Source organism: Alnus glutinosa, chromosome 12, assembly GCF_958979055.1.
Source record: "Alnus glutinosa chromosome 12, dhAlnGlut1.1, whole genome shotgun sequence".
Taxonomy (NCBI): Eukaryota; Viridiplantae; Streptophyta; class Magnoliopsida; order Fagales; family Betulaceae; genus Alnus; species Alnus glutinosa.
In genome coordinates, this window is record NC_084897.1 from 15575375 (window position 1) to 15590303 (window position 14929).

The 14929-nt window shown below is 35.0% G+C and overlaps 1 protein-coding gene across 1 annotated transcript; it reads left to right on the forward strand.

Annotated features, from left to right (window-relative positions):
• Positions 1–224: 224 nt before the first annotated feature.
• Positions 225–3181, forward strand: LOC133851401 (ammonium transporter 1 member 2). The gene is made up of 3 exons (XM_062287813.1): positions 225–893; positions 1303–2177; positions 2892–3181. The coding sequence occupies exons 1-3, from the start codon at positions 296–298 to the stop codon at positions 2949–2951; spliced, it is 1533 nt and encodes a 510-aa protein (XP_062143797.1). The 5' UTR covers positions 225–295; the 3' UTR covers positions 2952–3181.
• The last annotated feature ends 11748 nt before the right edge of the window (positions 3182–14929 follow it).

Here is a 14929-nt window from a genome sequence, read left to right on the forward strand (position 1 = left end):
TTTATTTGGTACGAAGATCCACGGTTTCGAAAACTGCCATCATGCATTTAGTCGTGGAGGCACAAGATTGGAGCACCAGAGTTTCCCCATTTGCATTATCTTACTCGAGATTCCTTTAATTTCTAATAGAAAATGAAAAAGAAAAAGGAAAGCAGCAAGCGAATTGAATCTTCTTTTATATATTTAGGGGCCGGGAATAAGAAGCCCTCTGGTCTATAAATAGAAGTTATAGAACCCCAGAGTATCTATTCTCTCAGTTCTTCGTTGCATTCCTCTCTCTAGATCTCTCTCTCTCATGGCCTCCTTTAACTGCTCAGCCTCTGATCTCACCCCTCTGCTCGGCTCCAGCACTGCCAACGCCAGCGCCTTGGCTAACTTTCTCTGTTCCCGCTTTGACACTATTGCGAACAGGCTCAGCGACACCACCTATGCCATAGACAACACATACCTCCTCTTCTCAGCTTACCTTGTGTTCGCCATGCAGCTCGGCTTTGCCATGCTGTGCGCCGGCTCCGTCCGCGCCAAGAACACCATGAACATAATGCTCACCAACGTCCTTGACGCTGCGGCTGGCGGCCTCTCCTACTACCTCTTCGGCTTCGCCTTTGCCTTCGGTTCCCCCTCCAATGGTTTCATAGGCCGCCACTTCTTCGGCCTGAGAGACTACCCTGTGCCCACCGGGGACTACAGCTTCTTTCTTTACCAATGGGCTTTCGCCATAGCAGCTGCTGGTATTACCAGCGGCTCCATAGCCGAGCGAACCCAGTTCGTCGCTTACCTCATTTACTCTTCCTTCTTGACTGGCTTCGTTTATCCTGTAGTTTCTCACTGGTTTTGGTCCTCTGATGGTTGGGCCAGTCCCACCCGCCCCGACAATCTCTTATTCGGCTCAGGTATGTTAGAATATATTTTCATATAATTTTCGATAATTTGATTATCTTATTTATATTTTATTCAACTGCTACTCGATCTATAGATATAGGTAATTGGTTTCGGTTTATAATGTTAAAAATAACGATTTAAGAAAAGCTATATGATGATGTGATTTTTAAAAATTAAGTTAAATGTGTGATAAAATTTTAATTTTATTTTTAACGATTTGAAAAGATAAATTTTTTTACATTTTTTTTATAAAAATGAAAACACAAATCATACATTTTTTACAATTTAATTTAAAATAAAGCTTTTAATCTACGGAATCTTAATACTAAACACTTGTATACTGAACCAATTAAGTAAATCCTTTGGCGTTTATTATTTTCTTTATTCATTTTAATTTCCTTTATTTATAAACTTCTTCAGGTGCCATCGACTTCGCCGGCTCAGGAGTGGTTCATATGGTCGGCGGTATAGCGGGATTGTGGGGTGCTCTCATAGAGGGCCCAAGAATCGGCCGCTTCGACCGGTCCGGCCGCTCCGTTGCTTTACGCGGTCACAGCGCATCTCTAGTCGTGCTTGGTTCGTTCTTGTTGTGGTTCGGTTGGTACGGCTTCAATCCCGGTTCATTTCTAACAATCGTCAAGTCATATGATTCCGGTGGCTCCTACTACGGCCAATGGAGCGCCATCGGAAGAACAGCCGTCACCACCACGCTGGCTGGGAGCACAGCCGCTCTCACCACCCTGTTCAGCAAGCGCTTGCTGGTGGGCCATTGGAACGTCCTCGACGTTTGTAACGGTCTGTTGGGAGGTTTCGCTGCGATCACCTCGGGATGCTCCGTGGTGGAGCCCTGGGCAGCAATCGTCTGCGGCTTCGTAGCAGCGTGGGTTCTGATAGGGTGCAACAAGCTTGCGGAGAAGCTTAAGTACGACGATCCCCTGGAAGCAGCGCAACTGCACGGCGGGTGCGGCGCGTGGGGTTTACTCTTCACCGGATTGTTTGCAACGACGCGGTACGTAGAGGAGGTGTATCCGGGGAAGGCTGGTAGACCTTACGGGCTGTTTATGGGCGGTGGAGGGAAGCTGCTAGCGGCACAGATCGTGCAGATCGTGGTGGTGTCGGGGTGGGTGACGGCGACGATGGGTCCACTGTTCTATGTGCTTCATAAATTGAAGTTGTTGCGGATCTCAAGGGATGATGAGGTGGCGGGCATGGACATGACCCGGCACGGTGGGTTTGCTTATGCTTATCGTGATGAAGATGATCAATCTACTGGCCCTTCGTTCAAGATGGGGAAGGTACAGCCAGCTCTCCAGACTTCCACCGCTACTCCGTCACCGGAAGTGTGATTAGTTTTTCTTTCTTTTGTACCAAAATAGTGAAAATTTGGCTCAGGAAAATAATAATAATAAAAAATAAAATAAAAAATAAAAAAGTGGGGAAAATTTTGAGGGTGAAGGTCAACGTGGTTAATTCTACGTGGGTGGCTCCATGTGTATAAAAATAAAAAATGGTAAGTGAGGAGAAATGATTAGGTGTGAACGATCGTTAAGCTTAATTTATATTAAAAGTTGTATGAAAAATGTTAGTGATATTAATTTTTTTTATCATGAGATTAATACTTAAGATGATGTGGAATTTATTTATTAAAAGTTGAGTAATGATTCTTATACAATTCTTACTAATTTTTTTTTTTTATGATAAACTATTGGATTTGTTTTCCTGTATCACTACTAAAAAACTTGATTTTATGGACGGTTTTATCATAGACGGTTTTCAAAACCGTCTATAAAAAAACTATTGTGGACGGTTTTTTATGCGGTTGCTTTATATTCAAATGATGAGATAGGCTTGTTTGTACAAAACTTTTAAACACCTTCTCATTACTTGTGTTTAGTTTTCACCTAATGGCATGTTAATCATCTTTTCAAGAAAAAAAAAAAAACATGTTAATCATAACTTCATTAAGATGATTCTTACCTAACAATTTGATATTTGTATACCTATTGCAGCAAACACTGGAAGCAGAACTTAATAGTATGGTTGAAGCAAGCAATGCACACAGGTCGTAAATCAGATTAATTCTCCTATGGGCCGGCTTGCATGCATTGATGATTATAATTGTGTATGGAAACAACTTGTTTTAATATTTTTGGATTTTTAGTTATGTATTTATATTTGAATTCTGTAATAGGTTACGTTGTGAGTTGTTTAATTATGTTTTAAATATGTAAGCTATTGGACTATTGTTATGTTGTGAGTTGATTGAATTTGGAAATAGATTTGGATTTGAATTTGTATTTGTATTTGAATTTAGATTTGAATTTGGGATTTCGGAAATGGATTGGAAATGTTGTATTAGGGTTTTTTTTTTTATTTTTAAATTATTAATTTTTTTAAAAAAATAATAATTCTGGACGGTTTGGGCCCAAACCGTCCAGAATTATTCGGTATTTTACCTATATAACTCCCAGACGGTTCGGGCCCAAACCGTCTGTAAAATTACAGACGGTTTGGGCCCGAACCGTCCGTAAATAGATACGGACGGTTTGGGCCCGAACCGTCCGCAAAATATTCCGGACGGTTTTGAAAAAACCGTCCGAAAAAGATTGCGGACGGTTTTTTTAAAACCGTCCGGAATTGCGGACGGTTCGGGTAAAACCGTCCGCAATCTTTTTTACCGACCAATTATCCTGGACGGTTTAAAACCGTCCAGAAATCCCATTTTTTTTGTAGTGTATGTGTAAGAGGTGTGCATAAAACACTACTCTTTTAGAAAATCAAACACGGATTTAATGTTACAACAAAAATATTATCAGTTTTTAAAATTGAGAAAATAGGTACGGATAATTCATATTACAGAATATGAGTAAAATCTCTGTATTTTATTAAATATGGTTTTAAAAATTTGAAAATTCACTCATACTAATTAATGGTCTGAAATTATTCATAACCATTGTCATAATTCTAAAATTGTTGAATACAAGGACCACGCGCGTTAAGCTTTCGATATTGGCGGCGTGCAAGAAAATCAAAATTTAGAGTGGCATGTCGATGGTGATTGGCGACGACGAAAACGCCTCCTATACTTAAGTTAACGAGGATGAATTAGAAAAGAAAAGCAGACAGAGCGCGGAAATAAACAAAAAGTCAATAAAATTGTAAAAGAGTGAATGATCATAGTGTACATGAAATATCATTTTTCTCGCATTTTGTAGAGACTGTTTGTCATTTATGGTAAATATTACTCATTTTGAGTAAGGCAAGCGTCGTCGGCCATGAGATTATTCTTTTTATGTGATTTTTTTTTTCTTTTTTTTTTTTAGATTTTTTTTTTTTTCATGGGATTTTTTGTAGGCATGGTAATTTCGACACGACCCGCGAATCGAACACGACACGAATATATAGGGTTTGAATTTATGTTATAACCCGTTTATGACCCACCAATCTATTTATGACACGGTTATGACTCGTTTATGACCCATTGACCCGTTTATAACATATTTATGACGCGATAATTACACATTTTTTTTTAAATAGAAGGTCAAAATTTGGAGATCACGAATTTAATAGCATATAGAAAGTTAATGTTAACACGTTTTTTAAAATTTTAAATAATATAAAATTATATACGCTATTAGATATATTAACTTTAAATCTTGATGATAAAATAAATAATATCTATTTTATTTAAAATTGAGACAATCCTACTCCGTAGTCTATCCTCAGACTGGATCATTATATTAGCAATTTATTTACTTAAAAGATACCACTTTTCCTCTTCTCATAAACCTATTCTTTTTTTCCCCTTTTTTTTTTTTTTTTTTTGGGAATAGACAAAGCTACTCATTTCAACGTGATAAGCTATCTCTAATGGAATTAAATATAGTAGGCCAACTGTCAAAATTTGTTGTTAGGAAATTGATTCTATTTGCTTCTTTTTAGAGAAAAATATACATCCTCCCTTTAAACTGCGTTTAATTTACAATGTTCTTCAAAACTAAAAATTGTATAGTCCTCCTTAACTATAAAAAATTTACAATGTACCCTTCAAAATCAAAATGACCATTTCTGCACCTTTACAAAATCTATAGCATATATACTATTATTTTTTTACAACGCTCAAACCAAATCTAGGAAATACTTTAAGTTTGTTTGGAATTGCGTTAGAGAGTTTAAAAAAATATTTATAGTACTTAAAAAGTTATGCCAAACAAAAAGTTGTTTTGTTTAGTAAAAAATTTCAAAATACTTAATTGACTTTAATTTAACTCTAAAAATTATCAAAATGCACTTTTAAAAAATAAAAAGCTTCAAAATATTTTTTTTTTTTTCTTTCTAAAAATCTCATTTAAAAACTATATTTTTGAACGCAATTTCAAACCGTCAAATGAAAATGCAGCCTTCACTCGCTCATAACAAGAAATTTAGTGATTTGACTTTTTTTATTATTATTTTAAAAAATGATAGTAGATTAATGAATTTGAAAATGACAACTAATAAACTGAATAAATAAATAAATAATTAAAAAAATAATCTTGACAAAAAGCAAGCTTGTGCCACATCATATTGTGGCAGCATTATTGGTCAACACTTGATTCACATGAGGAGTAATATAAAACACATAAATGATAAGCAAGTGCATCATGTCTTGGGCCTCTTGGCAAGTTGAGGCACAGTGCTTTCTTCAACACCACTAATATATATATATATATATATATATATATATATATATATATATATATATATATATATATATATATATATATATATATTACAAAAATAAAAAATAAAAAGGAAAGAGACAAGCCTAAGCTTGCTTATTAAAGCAAAAGCCCTTATCACACAGCAAGTTTATGCCCCATCAGATTGTGACACTAATATTAATTATATAGCTTTGGCCTTTACACAACTTCAAGAGTCTTGAATATTTATATCCAGGAGGGCTAGCAGACCAGATCTAATACATTTATTTAAGGTCTAGCAACTTTGTATTGTGTGCTGTGATAGCAACAAAAATTCAGAATCTAGATCCACAGTCACTGCTACATGCACTCAACTACACAAAAAAAAACAATTGGGAAGATTTGTAAAATTAGATTATGGAGTTCGATGTTTAGAAAGTGATAAATAATTCTTTGTTGTAGGTAAAGGTGTAAATTCGGATGTGAATACGGTTATTTGTAATAGTCGCATCCGCAAAATGCATATATCATTTTTAGATATTTGTATCCGCGCGGTTATTACGGTTATTAAGTTCGACTATTATCCACTATATATCTGCAAATAGGTAATGAACTTATTTTAAACGCTTTTAAAAATAAGGGGTAATTACCTTTTTCCTCATGAACTACCAAAAAATGCGCAATGCCCACATGAACTACCAACTCGACCAAAATAGAGCATTCAACTACCAAAGACAACCATTTTCCCCCCTTCCGTCAGTCAAAGGGGTTAAAACAAACGGTCAACAGGTCATATACCGTTTTATATGGGGGCATGTTGGAAGATGATGGTAGTTCATGGGGGAAAAGAGGAAGATGGTGGTAGTTCATAGGAGGAAAAGAGGAAGAAAATGAGGGTAAAACGGCGTGTGACTGACGGAAGGGGGGAAAATGGTTATCTTTGGTAGTTGAATGCTATATTTTGGTCGAGTTGGTAGTTCATGGGGGCATCGCGCATTTTTTGGTAGTTCATGGGGGGAAAAGGTAATTACCCCAAAAAATAATTTTGACTGATTTTTAGTCTTTTGGGTTTGTTTTGCAAATATAATGCAACATCGAAAATATGAAGAACCAAGAATTTTTTTTTAAAAAAAAACGGATATGATATCAAAATATTCATGGTAATCAATGCTCACAAGAAACACCTTTTTTAAAAAAAAAAAAAAATAAAAAAAAAAAAAATCCATGATTCAATGAGGATAACAATTAAGACATCAAACATAAAAAAACATAAAATTACCTATCCAACATAAATAAAATAAAATTACAAATTTATAACATATAAAGCATAAATTGTATAAATATAATACATTCATAAGTGGATACGGATAGCTTTGTGTTGTGTTTAATATATTAACTATATCTATATATAAAGGGTATGTGAATGTTGTTATTAACTGCATCCGCATACCTTAAAACTGCTATCCATATCCGTACATATGAATAGTAGTTTTTATTAACCGTATCTGCATGTGCGGATAGCGAATATGTGTAGATAGCGAATACGGGCGGTTAATTTTCGCCTGTATGTACATCCCTAGTTGTATGTATGTGTAACAAATAACACCCTTATTCTAAATTTCGATTATTTTTCCGACAGAAACATGGTAAAAATTATACATTTATCATAAAATAATAATAATAATAATAATAATAACAAAAAAATCAAAACGGCCTTGGTTATGGGTGGTTGCACCACTGAACTACTCCTGTTGACTTGGGATTGGTTTTTGCACTCTTTTTTCCTTCTCTTGTCTTTAAAAAAATAGGAGCAAATGTGTAATTTCATAATGATACGGACAAAAAATGACCAGATTTTATGAGAAATAGCTATTTCTTACACAAATATACTTTCTTTCTTTTCTTTTTCTTTTTTTTTTAAACCAATACTTAATCTTCATTAATAATCATAAAAAACCTAGAAGGGTTAAACAATGGGAACAATAGTCCCCATATGTAATTGTTTGTCACTTCTTAAATACTAAGAAGTTATTTATCCCAAAGTAATTGAAGTCATTGCAAGAGTGCTCCGACTGTACTTGCCAGGAAAAGTGCACCGACGACCATAAATGTACGAAAAATTGTACATGAATTTTCACATTTATATTTTTAAGTGCTTTCTTGTGGCAATTTTTCGGTCAGCTTTTGACTACAATATTTTTTAATCTCACTAGCTTGTTTACTTTTTTTTTTTTTTTCAACGAAAAATGTTACATTTGCTCTTGAATGTGGCAATGAAAATTAGTGTCATGTCAAAAAAAATATGAACTTCAAGTGGAGGTAGAATTTCTTTAAATGTATTGCCGAAGACATCAAAGATTCTACACTAAATAATGCATTAAGTCTTGCAGGAATCAACACAGCATGACATCAATATATAGCAGCTGTTGGTATAATTTTTGGTACGATGTGAATTGACGATCACTCTTATGCTTAAATTAGTTTTTGAGCGATAAGTATGCTCAATGTATAAAATAATCAGTCTGTCGTTTATATTTAGGGTATGAGCCTATTTATAGGCAAATAGGTGGAGTCAAACTTGAATTAAGTTTATTATTCTCATTTAAACTAAGAGTGCTTAGAGTTTGATTTGTTCTTAGAGTCCTATTTCCATTCAACTGATAGTTGAACTGTTGACCAAGTTCTTCAAAGAGTCCTTATTAGACTCAGATTAAAACTACTACCTTAATTCAACTTGGAGTAAAACAATTCCCAGCATATATAAAGTCCCACATCTGTCAGCCTAGTCATTCTCACAATCTCACAATGTTACATATCACCCTTGTATCTCCTTTTTGTCTCTCCAAAATTGATGTGGTTCTTAAAATCACAATTGGATCAAAATCCAATAGTGGTTTATCATAAATTCAATGGTGATTTTAAGAGTCACATCAATTTTGGAGGGACAAAAAGAAAACACAAGGGTGATATGTAGCATTACTCTTCTTTCAAAGTTAGCAAAAGTCCTCTTTGCCCCCAAGAAATAAAAAGTGAAAATTACAAAGTGAAGCTTTTAGAGATTCCGTGGAGGAAAGTACACAGAAAATGCATTAACCAATCATGTTAAGCCATATCAAGTTCATCTTCTTCACCCCACTATATGAAAAATAGTTGTTGAATAACTTTGAGAGAGAGATTTGCAGTAGGTGGAACCACTGCCATCCCAAAGATTATGATATTGGTTATAACAAAATTATTATTATTCATTTTCAGGTTTTGGGTAAATTTTCATATCCTATTTTCAAATTATTTTGTTTTGCCAAGGTTTACAATTAAAGCTCCTTATAATTATTTATAAAGTTCAGTCTTATTTAATAAATAACTAACGTGAGACTTATAACTCATGAGCTTCATAGGCCGGCTAAGTTTGGCAAACGATTTTTGGGATTTGTTCCTTAAAAAGTCAACTTCATTTTTACACGTTACTAAACAACATTCTTTACCTTTCTCTTACAAAAAAAAAATTCAAAATTTCATTGTATTTTATATCACAAAATTCAATTTTTTAAGTTGTAAAACTCTTATAAAACTTAAAAGAAGAATTAATTGGAACTCCTTAAAATCAGTTATAAAACAATTATACAACTTTGACATGTGTTAATATGTGATTATTAGAGTTACGTCAGCCACTAAAAATAAATAAATTTTAATACTCTTTAATCATATGGTGACATGTGTCTTCTCATGCATACAACCTTAGTTGTGCCGGCTTTGATAAACTCAATCCTTGTGCTATTAGATGTGTGTTTTTAGGTTATGACCAAACCCAAAAAAGACGTTGCAGTAGGCCTGCTCTTTGACAATACTTCACCAGTGACTCGGTGAGTCAGGGACACCACATTTTTTTGGATGCATGCTATTCTGATGATTCTGGACCACCCATCCCCTATTTTGCTTCCTCTCCGGAGTAATACAATGTTATGGGCTTAATTTCTCAAGCATATAATAGATAGAATAAATGTAGTTCGAGAAACTCTAATACCTCTCAAATAAAGTCTAGAGCTGAATAATATTAATATTTGCTTTTATTTATTAATGAACTTAGGGTGTCTTTAAATAGACACTTATAGTGCATACTAAAAGTAAAAGGCTAACTAGAATAAACCACTTCTAATATTATCAATAAAGATAACTTATAATCTCTAAGTTATTCTAATCTTAAACTCCTAATGAAATTATACATTCTTATTCTAAATTAAGAGAGTCTTGTTACTACAAAACTTCTTCTGCCATAGGATATAGAGCCGTAACACTACTTTTCCCATAAAATGACCTTGTCTTCAAGGTCCTAAAATTTCTTTTTTTTTTTTTTCGCTTCCTGAACGGCTGAACCAATCAAAAAGAGCATAATTATTATTATTATTATTATTATTATTATTATTATTATTATTATATATTTAATGAATCACAAAACATGAAACCTTAAAGATTGAGACTCGAACATGGGTGCTACTGAGAGGCAACTTGATGCGGCGGCATTGCAGGAACCATGGAGGTGCTGGCGAGATTTGTGGAGGCGGTATTGGAGTGGTGCGGCTGAGATGCTGGGTGCAATGGGATCTAGCAGATTTGTGGTCTTTGGTGGGGATGGTGGGTTTTTGGTGGATTTGTCATGTTTGGGTTGTAGGCGGTGTTGAATTTTCCGAACCGATGAGTTTTGGGGTGGTTGAATCACGTGGGTTAATGGATTGGTTATGGTCATTGGGGATGTTTGGTGAAGATTGAAGGGATATTTTCGGCTAGCGGTGACGTGCAGCAATGTTATCCCTCCATTGCTTGAAAAATTGAGCTAACCACCATTGAAATTCTATCAAAAATTCTTTGAAGACTCTAATAGACATGGTTGGCTTGGTGCATTGGTCCGTCGTTGCAATGCGGCTATGTTACCAAGTTGTTATGGATTTAATTTCTCAAGCACATAACGGATAGAATAATGGCAGTTCGAAGAACCCTAACACTTTCCAAATCAACTCTAGAACTTAACAATATTAATATTTGCTTTCATCTATTAATGAACTTATAGTGTCTTTAAATAAACATTTATAATGTATAGTAAAAGTAAAAGACTAATTAGGATAAACCACTTCTAATATAATCAATAATGATAACATATTATATGTAACATTTAAATCCTAGTCTAATCATAATTCTAATGTTATCAATAAAGATAACTTATTACCTGTAAGTTATTCTAGTCTTAAACTTCTAATGAAATTATACATTCTTATTCTAAATTAAGAGAGTCTTGCTACTACAAGACTTCTTCTACCATAGGATGTAGACCAGTAACATCTAATGTCACCACTTGACCTTGCTTCATCATCTTTCCCAGATACCTCCTACAGCTCCGTCGTTCACATCCTACTAGTCACCTTGGCTAGAGAATTGACTACCTACAAATTTGTAGAGCACACCCATTCCTTATTTTTCTGTCATATTTTCAAAATTTGTCTATTTTTATTAGTTCTATTTTTAAAAATTCATATTATTCTAACTGTCATATTTTTCATATTTTCCTACAAATGATGAAATGTAGGAGATTTTAGACTTTTAGTAATTTATTAAGTTTACGACAAAATAAATAAATAAAAAGAGTCGTCTACTGAGTTGGTTGGTCAAAAGAGAAAAAGGTTATATGACAGTTAGGAAAGGATAAACTTCAAAAGCATGATTGTTAGAGAAAGAATAAACAAAGAATATTTAAATAGAATAATGAAAGTGGATAGCCAAAATGTTGAACCAGATGTAGGTGCTTTGACAAAATAGACAGCTAATTTTTTTAAAAAAATTCAATCCTTTAAAATTTTGGTAACTATACTATTAGTCACTTTGTCTCATTCCTTTTCTTATTTCACTTCGAAGCTTTCTATTATTTTCCCTTCCTAATAAGATAGTAAAGGATGCATTATCCATGAAAACGAAAATGGATACCTCCATCATTAAGGGACCTTTTTCTTTTTCTTTTTCCTTTTTTAATTTTTTTTTATTAGTTCAAAACGACAGGAGGGGGACCAACTATGGCTACCCTACTCAGGCGTTACTATAATAGTACTAACTCGTTGAGAATTGCTCAGGAATGGCTAATACGGTGAAGAACGACATGCGCCCCCTCAAGACTAATTGAATCATAGCATAATCCAACTCTTAGGTGACTAACACTAATCAGAAATAAGTAATTCCCATTACGAGATTCGAACCCACTCCTTAGTGTTTGCCTAACCTCATGAGAAATCCCTCGAGACAATTAAACCGCTGCCACTAGTGGTACATCATAATGGGACTAGTGGTACATCATAATGGGACTTGAGATCTTCTTCCACTACCTCCTTAACAATCTATCGATTGCAAATGGATGTATATGGTTAATTGCTAAAAGTTATACACAAACTTATAGTATTGATTTAGAGGAGACCCTTTCTCCGATTGGTTTTTAAAAGATAGGAAAAAAAAAATGTAAAATTGATCCATATGATTGGCTTAATTTACAAATCACGCCATGTATTATAATTTTTTTTTTTTTTTTTTTAAAGGTCTTTGTGGTAGGCAAAAATTACAAATTACTCACTTAAGTCGTTTTCCGTCTACAAACTTAATAGAGTCAGTTAAGTTGCCACGTAAGTCCCAATAAAAACGCGACACGTGTCACTCTTAGTAAAAAAATATACTAAAATATTAAAACTTAAAATGTTACTTTTTTTTTTTAAAAAAAAAAAAAAAAAAAAAAAAAGGGCCTGCGCCACCTTTGGGGTGGCTTAATATATTAATAATTTTTTTTAGGGATAAATACCCCATTGGTACCTGAGTTTTACGTGTTTTTAAATTTAGTACCTCAGTTTTATTTGATATCATAGGTGGTACCTGAATTAAGGATAAAAACCCATTTGGTACCTCTGTTAGATTTTCCGTCCAAATTTTAACGGCTCGCCACGTGTCAACCGCTGAGGTTGACACGTGGCACTACATAAAAAAAAAATTAAAAATTAAAAATTAAAATCTTTAGAAAATGATTAAAAATAATAAAATTTTAAAAAAAAAATTAAAAAAAGAAAAAAGAAGAGGGGTGGCTGAGCTACCCCCCTTGGCCACCATGGGGGTGGCCGGCCACCCCCATTTTGGCCAAGGAGGTGGCCCAGCCACCCCCTTGGCCGGTCTGGGGTGGTCGAACCACCCCATAGGGGGTGGTTCGGCCACCCCACAGTTGAAAAAAAAAAAAAATAAATAAATTTTTTTGAAGGGTTTTGGCCCTAGGGGGTGGTTCGCCGGACTGGGGGTGGCCGAACCACCCCCGTGGCCCTAGGGGGTGGTTCGGCCACCCCCGTGGCCCTAGGGGGTGGTTCGGCCACCCCCTAGGGCCAAAACCCTTCAAAAATTTTTTTTTTTTTTTTTTTTTTTTCAACTGTGGGGTGGCCGAACCACCCCCTCTGGGGTGGTTCGGCCACCCCAGACCGGTCAGACCAGTCAAGGGGGTGGCTCAGCCACCCCTCTTCTTTTTTCTTTTTTTAATTTTTTTTTTTAAATTTTATTATTTTTAATCATTTTCTAAAGATTTTAATTTTTAATTTTTAATTTTTAATTTTTTTTTATGTAGTGCCACGTGTCAACCTCAGCGGTTGACACGTGGCGAGCCGTTAAAATTTGGACGGAAAATCTAACATAGGTACCAAATGGGTTTTTATCCTTAATTCAGGTACCACCTATGATACCAAATAAAACTGAGGTACTAAATTTAAAAACACGTAAAACTCAGGTACCAATGGGGTATTTATCCATTTTTTTTATTAAGAGTGACACATGTTGCATTTTTATTAAGACTAACATGTCAACCTAACGGACTCTATTCAGTTTGTAGATGGAATAATTTTCACCTACCACAAGGACGTTAAAATTATTTTTTATACCACAAAGAGTGATTTGTAAATTAAACCAACCACATAGACAAATTTTATATTTTTCCCAAAAAGATATTAGCAAACCTTTTTCTTTCTTTCTTTTTTTTTTTTTTTTAGGAGGTTTTATCAATCATTAGACCAGAGTATCAACTATACAAAATAATAAATTGATTTTACAGGGGAAGTGTCAACTCTAATACATATATCGACTCCCTAAACATTTCCAATTCAGTTCCAAAGGTTTAATCCATATAAATCTAATGAGCTCATATACCAAACAGAGCTCTTATCGTTTAAGAGTTTGAGAGTACACGCTTAATCACACCCTTGCTGGACAAAATGAAAAGTTGCAATTTAAAGCTCTATAGAAGAATCATGCACCCATAACAAAGAATGTGTTTTCCCCATTGAATAAGGAAAATAAATCATAAAACAGTAAAATCCTACAACTCAAATGAACTGTCAATCATAAGACATAACACCTTTAAGAACGTCTCGCTTTTTGACCCGCTTCTCTCTCTGGTTTAAAGAGAGAAGTTTTCTCTAAAAAAATTGAGTTTTCTAGCCTCTGTTTAGGGATAATGTTTTTTGCACAACTTTTGTACAATTTTTGTATAACTCTAACAACTATTTTTTTTATCATCAACTATTGGATCTGTTTTTCTACATGTAGGCCTTAAATATTCAATGATTGATCTCAAAAAAAATTGTTAGAGTTATATAAAAATTGTACGAAAGTTGTGTAAGAAACATTATTCTCTGTTTAGAGGCTTCTCCTCCCTCTTACAATGCCTTCTAAGGGAGGATGAAAGGTTTCATCCTCCTCCCCCTTTCCTCTTCTTTGCTCCTTTTCCCTTTTTTCCTTTCCTCCACTAGGTTTTGTCCTCTCCTGCCTCAGCATAGCACCAGCTCCCTCTCGGGTGGTTCTCTTGGTTTTTTTCCTTCGCCTCCTCTTTGTTGCTGTCAGAACTAGCTCCCCTCCACCCCTTCTCTGCTCACCACCGACCGCTTCCTTGGATTCTATGGGTTTTTCAAATCTGGTTTTATAAAAAATAGATCCGCTTCTCCATGCCAGTCCAATCACCTAACGCACCCCGCCACCATCTCCGCTCCACACTGTCGTTCTCCTTGTCTTCATTGAAACCCCACGGGCCAGCACGTTACTTGCTTGCTCAAGCCAATCGCTGCTTTCCACCTCCATTGTTGGTCTCTGACGTGCCTCGCCTTCTCCCCTTCCAGCCACTCCACTCCATGCCGCTTTCATCTGCATCTCCTTCAGCCCTCCACACGCCGGTGCATGGCTTGCACACCCCTGTTAGGCTACCATCCTCAATCACAGCATGTCTCGCTCATCCTTCGTGCCTTGCTATTCTTGGTTTTATTTTGTATTTCTATTCTATTTTCTTTCTTCTTGTTGTTTTTGAGTTATAATCCTCC